Genomic DNA, 13,876 nt, shown 5'->3' with positions numbered 1-13,876 from the left:
CATTTGTGAGCACTAGGTCGAGAATAGCTCCCTCCCTCCCTCCCTCCCTCGTGGGTTCCATTACCATTTGTTTGAGCAGAGCCCCTTGCAGCAGGGCATCCACTACCTCTCTACTTCTGTTAGATTCCACAGAAGGGATCCTCCAGTCTATGTCAGGCAGATTAAAATCTCCAACAATCAACACATCTCCCTTCCTTCCCACCTTTTATATGTCTTCTATCAGCTATCTGTCTAGTTCTTCCATTTGAGTCAGAGGCCTGTAAACCACTCCGGTAAAAATGGATGCACCATCCTCTTTTATTAGGATGGCCCATAATGCTTCTTTTCTACTCCCTTTTCCTTGCAGTTCAGTTGATTGGATATTGTTTTTGACATAAAGAGCTACTCCTCCCCCTTTTTCATCCTCTCTGTCCTTCCTTAACAAGTTATAGCCCGGAATGGCCGTATCCCAATCATGAGATTCTGTGAACAGGTCTCCGTAACAGCAACAACATCCAAGTCCGCCTACATAATTAAGGCTTGCAGGTCTAGGATTTTACTGCCCAAACTACGAGCATTTGTGCTCATAGTGCTCCATAAGAACATAAGAAATTGCCATGCTGGGTCAGACCAAGGGTCCATCAAGCCCAGCATCCTGTTTCCAACAGAGGCCAAACCAGGTCACAAGAACCTGGCAAGTACCCAAACACTAAGAAGATCCCATGTTACTGATGCAATTAATAGCAGTGGCTATTCCCTAAGTAAACTTGATTAATAGCTGATAATGGACTTCTCCTCCAAGAACTTATCCAAACCTTTTTTGAACCCAGCTACACTAACTGCACCAACCACATCCTCTGGCAACAAATTCCAGAGCTTTATTGTGCATTGAGTGAAAAAGAATCTTCTCCGATTAGTCTTAAATGTGTTACTTACTAACTTCATGGAATGCCCCCTAGTCCTTCTATTATTCAAAAGGGTAAATAACAGATTCACATTTACTCGTTCAAGCCCTCTCATGATCTTCAAGACCTCTATCATATCCCCCCTCAGCCGTCTCTTCTCCAAGCTGAACAGTCCTAACCTATTCAGCCTTTCCTCATAGGGGAGCTGTTCCATCCCCTTTATCATTTTGGTTGCCCTTCCCTGTACCTTCTCCATCGCAACTATATGTTTTTTGAGTTGCGTTGACCAGAATTGTACACAGTATTCAAGGTCTCACCATGGAGCAATATAGAGGCATTATGACATTTTTCGTTTTATTGACCATTCCCTTCCTAATAATTCCTAACATTCTGTTTGCTTTTTTGACTGCTGCAGCACACTGAGCTGAAGATTTTAAAGTATTATCCACTATGTTGCCTAGATCTTTTTCCTGGGTGGTAGTTCCTAATTTGGAAGCTAACATGATGTAACTACAACAAGGGTTATTTTTCCCTACGTGCAACACCTTGCACTTTTCCACATTAAATTTCATCTGCCATTTGGATGCCCAATCTTCCAGTCTTGCAAGGTCCTCCTGTAATGTATCACAATCCGCTTGTGATTTAACTACTCTGAATAATTTTGTATCATCCGCAAATTTGATAACCTCACTCGTCGTATTCCTTTCCAGATCATTTATAAATATATTGAAAAGCACAGGTCCAAGTACAGATCCCTGAGGCACTCCACTGTTTACCCTTTTCCACTGAGAAAATTGACCATTTAATCCTACTCTCTGTTTCCTGTCTTTTAACCAGTTTGTAATCCACGAAAGGACATTGCCTCCTATCCCATGACTTTTTAGTTATTTAGAAGCCTCTCATGAGGGACTTTGTCAAACGCCTTCTGAAAATCCAAATACACTATATCTACCGGTTCACCTTTATCCACATGTTTATTAACCCCTTCAAAAAATGAAGCAGATTTGTTAGGCAAGACTTTCCTTGGGTAAATCCATGTTGACTGTGTTCCTTTAAACCATGTCTTTCTATATGCTCTACGATTTTGATCTTGAGAATAGTTTCCACTATTTTTCCCAGCACTGAAGTCAGGCTCGCTGGTCTATAGTTACCCGGATCGGCCCTGGTGCCTTTTTTAACTATTGGGGTTACATTAGCTATTCTCCAGTCTTCAGGTACAATGGATGATTTTAATGATAGGTTATAAATTTTAACTAACAGATCAGAAATTTCATTTTTGAGTTTCTTCAGTACCCTAGAATGCATACCATCCGGTCCAGGTGATTTGTCACTCTTTAGTTTGTCAATCTGGCCTACTACATCTTCCAGGTTCACAGTGATTTCGTTCAGTTCATCTGACTTATCACCCCTGAAAACCATATCAGGAACTGGTATCTCCCCAACATCCTCATTAGTAAACACGGAAGCAAAGAATTCAGTTTTTTTGTTCTGTTTACTGCTTTTCTTAGACTTGGTTTTTGCCTTTTTCAGCTGACTTTTGTTATCCCTTCATCCTTTCCATTGTTTTTGTATTTGGTTTTGTTTTTGTTATTTGGTTTTGATTTTTGTGAGATGTCTTAAATGTGCTACTTGCTAACTTCATGGAATGCCCCCTAGTCCTTCTATTATTCGAAAGTGTAAATAACTGAGTCACATCTACTCGTTCAAGACCTCTCATGATCTTAAACACCTCTATCATATTCCCCCTCAGCCGTCTCTTCTCCAAGCTGAAAAGTCGTAACCTCTTTAGTCTTTCCTCATAGGGGAGCTGTTCCATTCCCCTTATCATTTTGGTCACCCTTCTCTGTACTTTCTCCATCACAATTATATCTTTTTTGAGATGCGGTGACCAGAATAGTACACAGTATTCAAGGTGTGGTCTCACCATGGAGTGATACTGAGGCATTATGACATTTTCCGTTTTATTCACCATTCCCTTTGCAGATGATACAAAATTGTTCAGAGTAGTTAAATCACAAGCAGATTGTGATAAATTGTAGGAAGACCTTGTGAGACTGGAAAATTGGGCATCAAAATGGCAGATGAAATTTAATGTGGATAAGTGCAAGGTGATGCATATAGGGAAAAATAACCCATGCTATAGTTACACAATGTTAGGTTCCATATTAGGTGCTACAACCCAAGAAAGAGATCTAGGCGTCATAGTGGATAACACATTGAAATCGTCGGTTCAGTGTGCTGCGACAGTGAAAAAAGCAAACAGAATATTGGGAATTATTAGAAAGGGAATGGTTAATAAAACAGAAAATGTCATAATGCCTCTGTATCGCTCCATGGTGAGACCGCACCTTGAATACTGTGGACAATTCTGGTCACCACATCTCAAAAAAGATATAATTGCGATGGAGAAGGTACAGAAAAGGGCTACCAAAATGATAAGGGAAATGGAACAGCTCCCCTATGAGGAAAGACTACAGAGGTTAGGAATTTTCAGCATGGAGAAGAGACGGCTGAGGGGGGATATGATAGAGGTGTTTAAAATCATGAGAGGTCTAGAACGGGTAGATGTGAATCGGTTATTTACTCTTTCGGACAATAGAAAGACTAGGGGATACTCCATGAAGTTAGCATGTGGCACATTTAAAACTAATCGGAGAAAGTTCTTTTTTACTCAACGCACAATTAAACTCTGGAATTTGTTGCCAGAAGATGTGGTTAGTGCAGTTAGTATAGCTGTATTTAAAAAAGGATTGGATAAGTTCTTGGAGGAGAAGTCCATTACCTGCTATTAATTAAGTTGACTTAGAAAATAGCCACTGCTAATACTAGCAACAGTAGCATAGAATAGACTAGTTTTTGGATCTTGCCAGGTTCTTATGGCCTGGATTGGCCACTGTTGGAAACAGGATGCTGGGCTTGATGGACCCTTGGTCTGACCCAGTATGGCATGTTCTTATGTTCACTATTTTTCCTGGCACTGAAGTCAGGCTAACCGGGCTGTAGTTTCCCGGATCGACCCTGGAGCCCTTTTTAAATATTGGGGTTACATTTGCTATCCTCCAGTCTTCAGGTACAATGGATGATTTTAATGATAGGTTACAAATTTTTACTAATAGGTCTGAAATTCCATTTTTTAGTTCCTTCAGAACCCTGCGGTGTCTATCATCCGGTCCAGGTGTTTTACTACTTTTCAGTTTATCAATCAGGTTCTAGGTTCACCGTGATTTGGTTCAGTCCATCTGAATCATTACCCATGAAAATCTTCTCTGGAACGGGTATCTCCCCAACATACTCTTTAGTAAACACCAAAGTCATAGTGTAGCTATGAGAAGAGAAAGGAAAATTGGTTCTTACCTGCTAATTTTCATTCCTGTAGTACCACGGATCAGTCCAGACAGCGGGTTGTGTCCCGTGTCCAGCAGATGGAACAGAGAAAAAAATAACTGAAAGGCATACCATATCTGGGCATAGCTCATCCTGCGTTCCTCAGTATAAACATTAACAAAGCAGAAGAAGAAATCTAATAAAGTCAAGCAAGTAACAATTCAACAGTATAATATAACGTCAATTTGGAACAGTGTTATACATAGCTCTTAACAATTGTGAAAATAACATCCTGGGCCTTATGAATCCTTTATTTAATACTTCTGTAGGATAAAAAAGGCATTTACCAAGGCTGCAAAAGGAAAACGACTATGAGCAGACTGAAAAAGTAGACCAGGAGGGAATTTGGACTGATCTGTGGTGCTACCGGAATGAAAATTAGCAGGTAAGAACCAATTTTCCTTTCCCTGTACGTACCCGGATCAGTCCAGACAGTGGGATGTACCAAAGCTTCCCTAGTTAGGGTGGGACCGAGACAGTCCCACTCGGAGTACCTGTCTGCTGAAGGAACCAAAAATGGGTGCCTGAACGTCGAGGCGATAATGCCGAGAAAAAGTATGTAAGGATTTCCAAGTGGCCGCTCTGCAAATTTCTTGCGGGGAAAACAACTGGCTCTCCGCCCAAGAAGCAGCTTGCGAGTGCAATGAATGGGCCTTTAGACCCTCCGGAACTGGCCGGCCCCGGCAGAAATACGCGGATGCAATAGCTTCCTTTAGCCAGTGAGCTATAGTAGCTTTAGAGACCTTCTGCCCCTTATAAGGGCCGCTCCATAAAACAGATGATCGGAAACTCTGAAATCATTAGTGACCTGTAAGTAGTGCAAGAGAACTCGCTTAACATCCAAACGGTGTAAATCACCACTAGCCGAGCTAGCAATATCCTCCTGAGAAAAGGCAGGGAGCTCCACTGACTGATTAACATGAACGGAGGAGACTACCTTTGGCAGGAAAGAGGGAACTGTCTTTAAAGAGACCCCCGAATCTGAGAACCTCAAGAAGGGTCCTCTACAGGATAAAGCTTGCAGTTCAGATACCCTCCGGGCCAAACAAATAGCCACCAGGAATACTGTCTTAAGCGTGAGGTCTTTGAGCATGGACCAAAGAAGAGGTTCAAAAGACGCCTCGCAGAGAACCCAAAGGATCAGGATAAGACTCCAAGATGGGGATGTATGCTGGAAGGGCGGATTCAAATGCTTAGCCCCCTTAAGGAAAGGCACTACATCTGGATGGGCTGCCATCGCGTAACCATCTAATTTCCCCAAAAGAGAGCCAAGAGCTGAGGCTTGAACACGCAAGGATTTGAAAGACAAGCCCTAGGAGAGACCATTCTGGAGAAAGGAGAGAACTAGAGAGACCGAGGCCCTGCACGTCGAAACCCCAAGTTCCGCACACATGTTATCAAACACTCTCCAAACCCGAACATACGCCAGCGACATAGAGGTTTTACGAGCCCGCAACAGCGTGGAGATGACTTTCTCCTTATAACCTCTCTTTGTTAGACGCCTCCGTTCAAAAGCCAGGCCGCTAGACTAAGCGATCCAACTGCTCAAAAAATACAGGACCTTGTCAGAGGAGATTGTGGAGGTGACCGAGTCGAAGGGGGCCGTCCGACACGAGATTCATGAGGTCCGCAAACCACGGTCTGCGGGGCCACTCTGGCGTGATGAGAATTACCGGCCATTGTAAACCTCTATCCTTCTGAGTATCTTTCCCATCAGAGGCCATGGGGGAAATACATAGAGGAGGACACCTCTGGGTCAGGGCAGGACCAGAGCATCCATGCCCTCCGAGCTGTGTTCCCTTCTGCGACTGAAGAACCTGGGAGCTTTTGCGTTTCTGAAGGTGGCCATCAAGTCCAGGTGGGGAACCCCCCACTTGTGTATGACTAGGTGCATCGCCTCTTCTGACAATTCCCTCTCTCCGGGGTCGAGATACTGACAACTGAGGAAGTCGGCCTGAACATTCTTCTTCCCTGCAATGTGTGAGGCCACCAGGCGTTCCAAGTGACACTCTCCGCCCAAATGAACCGCTTGCTGCCTGCAGGGCCACCAGGTGACTCCTGGTGCCCCCCTAGCGATTGATTATAAGCCACAGTCGTTGCATTGTCTGAGAGGACTCTCACCACCTTGTGGCGAAGCAAGGGAAGGAAGAACTTGAGAGCCAGACAGACTGCCCGGGCCTCCAGACGGTTGATGTGCCAATTGGACTGGACTGTGGACCACTGGCTCTGAGTCGATAGAGACTGACACACCGCCCCCCAGCTGGAGAGGCTGGCATCCGTCGTCACAATCATCCACTGGGGAGACTCCAGGGGCATTCCCTTCGAGAGGTGGTCGAGAGAGAGCCACCACCATATGTTGACGACAGTAGATTCGGGAAGTGGTAGAATTGTCCGAAAATCCTCTGAAACCGGCTTCCAACAGGCAAGCAAAGCTTTCTGCAAGGGTCGCATATGTGCAAACACCCAGGAAATCAAATCTATGGTGGAGGCCATGGAGCCCAGTACTTGAAGGTAATCCCAGGCCGTGGGCTGCGAGAGAGATACAAGAAGCTGTACCTGATTCATGAGCTTGAGCACCCTGGCTTTGGGTAGGGAGACCTTGGATTCGCGGGTGTCGAAGTGAGCTCCCAGAAATTCCAGAACTTGAGAGGGTTTGAGGTTGCTCTTGGAGTAGTTGACTATCCATCCGAGGGAGGTAAGCAGCGATACGACACTGCTCACTGCCGTCACACAGAGCTCCATCGACTTCGCCCGGATAAGCCAGTAATCCAGGTAGGGATGGACTTGGACTCCTCCTTGCCGAAGAAAAGCCGCTACTACCACCATCGCCTTGGTGAATGTGCGAGGAGCGGTGGATAATCCAAATGGGAGAGCCTGAAACTGCATGTGCCGGCCCAGAATTTCAAAGTGAAGGAACCTTTAGTGCTCCTTGCGAATAGGGATGTGCAGGTAAGCCTTCATGAGGTCGAGAGAAGCCAGAAACTTGCCAGAGCGAACCGCCACCATGACCGCCTGCAGGGTTTCCATTCGAAAATGGGGAATCTTGAGAGCCTGATTCACCCACTTGAGGTCTAGGATCGGTCGGAAAGAGCCGTCCTTCTTGGACACGATGAAGTAAATGGAATACTTGCCAAATCCTTGTTCGTTTGGAGGAACAGGAACTATGGCCCCTAGCTCCAGGAGTCTGTCGAGGATTCGACACACTGCAGGCCTTTTCCGAGTGCCGCAAGGAGATATCGGGTGGCGGTCCGGAAGGTCTTGAGCAAATTCTAAAGCATAACCGTTTCTGATCACATCCAGGATCCAGTAGTAATTTTGGTTTATTCCCCGAGAAAAAGGGACAGACGTCCACCTAAGACGGGAACGGAGGAATGGGCCTTCCGCATCTCATTGTGAGGACTTGGCGCCGTATCCTTGGGGGTTTCCATCTCGGAATGGCCGACGTCCCTGAAAGGAATGAGAGGGCGGTCCTCAGGCAACTTATGAACCTTGTTGTCTCCCAAGGATTTAATAAGCTGTTCCAGGTCCTCCCCAAAAAGCAACTTACCCTTAAAGGGAAGAGAGCCAACTGCGACTTAGAAGAGGAATCCGCCACCCAGTTATGTAGCCAGAGGAGTCACCTAGCAGAAACTGCGGAGACCATGGCTCTTGCCTGCACCAAAGGAGATCATAAAGGGCATCAGCGCCATACGCAATCGCCCCTTCGAGCCGCTCTGCTTGTTTGGCCTCTGCAGCCAGGAGGTTCTGGGTGCTGAGTAATTCTTGAACCCACCTAAGGCTCGCCTGCTGCATGAGAATGCTACACACAGTTGTGCGGACCCCTAAGGACAGCAACTCGAAGATTCGCTTGAGGTATAGCTCCAACTTGCGGTCTTGAAGATATTTTAAAGCCGTCGACCCCACCACTGGGATGATAGTGCATTTGGTGACCGCGGACACCGAAGCATCAACCTTGGGGACTTTAAGCATGTCGAGGGCCGGATCTGGCAGGGGATACAGCTTATCCATCGCCCTGCCTACATGGAGGCCAGAATTGGGGGATTCCCATTCCCGGAGTAGGAGCTGCATAAGCATAGGATGAAACAGGAAGGTACGAGGTGGAGCCCGTAAGCCAGCTAGGACTGGATCCATGGTGCGGGAAGTGGATGCACTGGCAGAAGTGGAGGCACTGGTGGTATCTTCCGGTGGGACATCAATCCCTAGTTCATCTAGAAGAAAGGGAATAAGTGGATCCAGCTCCTCGCGTTTAAATAACCGCAGGGGTCATCTCCTTCTATGGGTGGATTCACCAGCAGCAGATCCGGATCTGAATGAGGATCTGGCAAATGAGCAGGCTGCGGAGGGTGAAGAGTATCTGAGCCCCCAGGTACAGTTTGGACCCTAGTAGCCCCCTGCAGGTCCGGTGAGCCAGAGCCCTGGCCACCAACCAAATGAGGAATCTTAGCTGGGGGAGGGCCCAGAACAGGATCCCCCTGTGTCTCCAAGCTGCCAAAAAAAGACCTGTGAAGAAGAAGCATGAACTCTGTGGAAAAACCATGGTAAGGCTGTGGGGGGTGGGGCCCCCTGAGAATCCGAATTTGTAACAGGGGGGGCCATGGGGCTTAAGTCAGACGGAGAGTATAGTAAATCGAGCTCCCCTCCCCCCTGAGGTTCTGAAACGGCTTCGAGGTCCGGGCACAAAATGACCGCCGTTCCTGCGATTTTCTGAGGGAGAGCCGGCCCGGACGCACGCTTAGCGACCCAACCCCGGGTCATTGACTTAGAAGCAGTCCTGGAGGGTCCAACCCCTCCGGGTAAGCAGACAGAGCAGAGCCCATCACGGGAGAGCGAGGAGACCTCGGCATCGGGCAGCAAGAAATCAGCTGAGCTGAAAAAAAATAGTGAAGCGCAGGAGCCGTCAAAACAGCTGTGAGGCGCTTAAATCCCTGCCGGTCGGCGTAACAGCCGCATAAAAAGACTTTTTCCCTCTGCCTCAGATTAAAACAAGCAGAAATACTGTCTCCTTTAATTCCCTTTGTTTTTTAAAGTTTGTTGAACTTTCACCACAACAGAGGAATGGCAGCGTCTCTGCAAGGGCACCTGAGGTAAGAACATCTCAGGGGAGACCAAAACAGTAAGGGGGAGTGACTGGACCACCAGTATCAGCCCAGTGCAGGGAAATTGTTATGGCTACCGGGAATTGGAGTCCTAGGCTGAATAATCAAGGGGAAATCCCCCCTAGGACTCCTTAAGAGCTAGGAGACAGACCTGTCTGCTGTAAATTTAAAAACTCTGTTCCAACCTTTTTTTTTATATATATATTTTAATACTTGCTTGACCCTATGTAGGAGAAGAAATATCTCTGAGGAGAAGAACCATAGGTTCGTCTGACTGCAGAGCAGTACTGAGGAGTGCAGGGTGAGCTATGCCCACATAGGGTAAGCCTTTGAGGAGCGCAGGGTGAGCTATGCCCATATATGGTAAGCCTTTGAGGAGCGCAGGGTGAGCTATGCCCATATATGGTATGCCTTTCAGTTGTTTTTTTTCTCTGGTTCCATCTGATGGACAGGGGACACAATCCGCTGTCTGGACTGATCCGGGTATATACAGGGAACAGGTTACGCTAGAGGCACAGTGTACCTGTGAGAGGGATGTGGGAAACGCTGGAGTCATAGTGCACTTGTGAGAGAGGTGTGAAGGACACACTGGAGTTATATCTGAGAGAGGTGTCCCGGACATGCTGTGGTCATAGTGTACTTGTGAGAGTAGTGTAGAGAAGGCCGCAGTCATAGTGTACTTGTGAGAGGGATGTGGGACACGCTGGAGTCATAGTGCACTTGTGAAAGAAGTGTGAAGGACACACACTGGAGTTATATCTGAGAGAGGTGTCCAGGACATGCCGCAGTCATAGTGTACTTGTGAGAGTAGTGTAGAGAAGGCCGCAGTCATAGTGTACTTGTGAGAGGGATGTGGGACACGCTGGAGTCATAGTGCACTTGTGAGAATGGTGTGAAGGCCACACACTGGAGTTATATCTGAGAGAGGTGTCCCGGACATGCTGCAGTCATAGTGTACTTGTGAGAGTAGTGCAGTGAAGGCTGCAGTCATAGTGTACTTGTGAGAGGGATGTGGGACATGCTGGAGTCATAGTGCACTTGTGAGAGTAGTGCAGAGAAGGCTGCAGTCATAGTGTACTTGTGAGAGGGATGTGGGACATGCTGGAGTCATAGTGCACTTGTGAGAGAGGTGTGAAGGATACACACTGGAGTTATATCTGAGAGAGGTGTCCCGGACATGCCGCAGTCATAGTGTACTTGTGAGAGTAGTGCAGTGAAGGCTGCAGTCATAGTGTACTTGTGAGAGGGATGTGGGACATGCTGGAGTCATAGTGCACTTGTGAGAACGGTGTGAAGGCCACACACTGGAGTTATATCTGAGAGAGGTGTCCCGGACATGCTGCAGTCATAGTGCACTTGTGAGAGAGGTGTGAAGGACACACACTGGAGTTATATCTGAGAGAGGTGTCCCGGACATGCTGTGGTCATAGTGTACTTGTGAGAGTAGTGCAGAGAGGGTACCTGTGAGAGGAGTGCAGGACACGCCAGCGTCTTCCTGATGGGCACAGTTGTGCTCTCCCCAGGCATTCTTTGTGCATTGCTCTATGGAGAGCTCGTTCCCTGTGCACTGAACTTCATCCAGCAGCACGGCGCCAGAGCCCTCTCCAAAGCTGGCTTGATTCCATGCCTTAGCTACACCCCTATCCAAAAGAGAGAAAGACAAGGCGTGAAGATTTTCATGGCTTCTCAATCACTGCTATACCTTATTCTGTTCAAAGACCTCTTTTGTTGCCTGTCTGGTCATGGCTTTTCCACAGGACTCAGGCTATAAGAAGCAACGCTCCTTTCCTCCTATCTCAGAGCGGCGGGGCAGGGAGGTTCAGGAGGGGCAGACCTGGGGATTCATCTCATAAAACCTAATATTCATGACAGGAGAAGGAGGGGGATAGCAGAAGGCTGGCAGGAGACAGCTGTCCCAAAGAAGGAGCAAGGTGATGACACGGGGAGCTGAGCGCCCCACCTGGGCAGCCCAATTTATTTGGTTTGCCATTGAAAGTTCCCTAGAGTTCCCCTGCTGTAAGAATACCTAAGTGATGAAAATCAGTGATGCAGATATAGACTATGACAGCAGATAAAGACCTCGATGTCCATCTTGTGTGACCATCTCCATTGCTGCTGCAGGGTCCCAGTTCACCTTTGGCTTTCTCCTTTCTTCTTCACAACCAGGAAACCTCTCTGCTTGTTCCATGCTTTTTAAATTCGGTCACTACTTCTGCATCCACCCCTGTTTCCTGAGTCTGCCACCTCGAAGCATCGTATATGACCTCTCCTTTTAGATAGGGTTTCCAGCTGGCCGGTGCTTGACCTCTCCTTTTAGATAGGGTTTCCAGCTGGCCGGTGCTTGACCTCTCCTTTTAGATAGGGTTTCCAGCTGGCCGGTGCTTGGCCTCTCCTTTTAGATAGGGTTTCCAGCTGGCCGGTGCTTGACCTCTCCTTTTAGATAGGGTTTCCAGCTGGCCGGTGCTTGACCTCTCCTTTTAGATAGGGTTTCCAGCTGGCCGGTGCTTGACCTCTCCTTTTAGATAGGGTTTCCAGCTGGCCGGTGCTTGACCTCTCCTTTTAGATAGGGTTTCCAGCTGGCCGGTGCTTGGCCTCTCCTTTTAGATAGGGTTTCCAGCTGGCCGGTGCTTGGCCTCTCCTTTTAGATAGGGTTTCCAGCTGGCCGGTGCTTGACCTCTCCTTTTAGATAGGGTTTCCAGCTGGCCGGTGCTTGACCTCTCCTTTTAGATAGGGTTTCCAGCTGGCCGGTGCTTGACCTCTTCCTTTTAGATAGGGTTTCCAGCTGGCCGGTGCTTGGCCTCTCCTTTTAGATCGGGTTTCCAGCTGGCCGGTGCTTGGCCTCTCCTTTTAGATCGGGTTTCCAGCTGGCCGGTGCTTGACCTCTCCTTTTAGATCGGGTTTCCAGCTGGCCGGTGCTTGACCTCTCCTTTTAGATCGGGTTTCCAGCTGGCCGGTGCTTGACCTCTCCTTTTAGATCGGGTTTCCAGCTGGCCGGTGCTTGACCTCTCCTTTTAGATAGGGTTTCCAGCTGGCCGGTGCTTGACCTCTCCTTTTAGATAGGGTTTCCAGCTGGCCGGTGCTTGGCCTCTCCTTTTAGATAGGGTTTCCAGCTGGCCGGTGCTTGGCCTCTCCTTTTAGATAGGGTTTCCAGCTGGCCGGTGCTTGACCTCTCCTTTTAGATAGGGTTTCCAGCTGGCCGGTGCTTGGCCTCTCCTTTTAGATCGGGTTTCCAGCTGGCCGGTGCTTGACCTCTCCTTTTAGATCGGGTTTCCAGCTGGCCGGTGCTTGACCTCTCCTTTTAGATCGGGTTTCCAGCTGGCCGGTGCTTGACCTCTCCTTTAGATCGGGTTTCCAGCTGGCCGGTGCTTGACCTCTCCTTTTAGATAGGGTTTCCAGCTGGCCGGTGCTTGACCTCTCCTTTTAGATCGGGTTTCCAGCTGGCTGGTGCCCGTTTTCTTAAAGGGAGACTGATAGAATCGGAAACCTGGTCTATGCAAGTGCCGGTTTTCTATCAATCACTGGCCTCCAGGCTGGCATGGACACCCTTGCTCCGTCTTGCCTTCCCCGCAGACCTTGATTTTATAATTGGTGGCTGCTCTAAACCCACTCTATGTGACCGATGCAGCAAAACTTGCTAATGAGCTTGCGGGACCAAGGACGGAAATAGTGCATGCTCTTCTCCCAGGCCCTGTATCCCAGCAAGGGGAAGCAAGGCCGCCCTGGGACAATTTCATAAGCTAATTCTGCAGCAGCCGCCACTCAGATCGGGCTCAGAGCAGCCCCAGAATACAAAATCAATGTCGATGGGGTGAGATTTCAGGCAAACGACATGGCATTGATGTCTGGGGGGAGGGAGCATGGCGTTGATGTCAGAGGAAAGAGGGTGGAGCATGTGGCCAGTTTATTTTGGGGGTGGGGAGGGGGATGTTAGCCAAAAGTCCCTGGTGGTCCGGCGGGGGTCCTGGAGCGATCTCTTGCACTCGGGCCATCGGCTGCCAGTTTTCATCTGCTACTTGTGCATTATTAATTGCTTTGAGGTATTTAATTGTTTCTATCACATCTCCCTGCCTCGCTTCTTCTCTAGGACTTACATTAAATTCCCTCTCCTGAGCTAATCGGGATTACCCAATTTTTCGTTGGCTAAATTTAGCTGCTAAAAGGAGGGAAATTTCCTCCCTCCCCCTGCAGGATGAAGCTGACTAGATCTTTGTGAATTCCCATCTCATAGTACATCACGGCGGATCCATACATTCTTCCAGCTGAAACTCTTCCTGGTTAATTCTCTATCACTTTGAGTAGGTGAGCAGATAAATTCTTACATGAACAACAGCACACAGGACTGCAGAAAATGGAGGTTACCTCTGACTATTCTTATATTTAATGAGTATTTGTCTTTAAACATTACTTTGCTCTCTGTAAGTTTAAGGAACATTTATTTGAGGTTATGGGCTTTCATAGACTTTATATCAGTGTTTGCTGGAAAACTCTTCACAGCTACAAGTGCCAAGACAA

The 13,876-nt window shown here is 47.9% G+C and overlaps 1 protein-coding gene across 5 annotated transcripts in view; it reads right to left on the bottom strand.

The window, feature by feature from the left end:
- PRSS12 (serine protease 12) overlaps positions 1-13,876 on the bottom strand; it is a 174,689-nt gene that overhangs the window by 127,546 nt on the left and 33,267 nt on the right. For all 5 annotated transcript variants that reach the window (XM_029571667.1, XM_029618548.1, XM_029619297.1 and 2 more), the window contains one exon: positions 10,826-11,004. In XM_029571667.1, the coding sequence (XP_029427527.1) occupies positions 10,826-11,004 (179 nt within the window). The remainder of the gene's footprint in view (positions 1-10,825; positions 11,005-13,876) is intronic.

Source organism: Rhinatrema bivittatum, chromosome 1 (genome assembly GCF_901001135.1).
Source record: "Rhinatrema bivittatum chromosome 1, aRhiBiv1.1, whole genome shotgun sequence".
Taxonomy (NCBI): domain Eukaryota; kingdom Metazoa; phylum Chordata; class Amphibia; order Gymnophiona; family Rhinatrematidae; genus Rhinatrema; species Rhinatrema bivittatum.
Note: the sequence above shows the minus strand (reverse complement) of the source record. Positions and strands in the feature narration are given on the sequence as shown.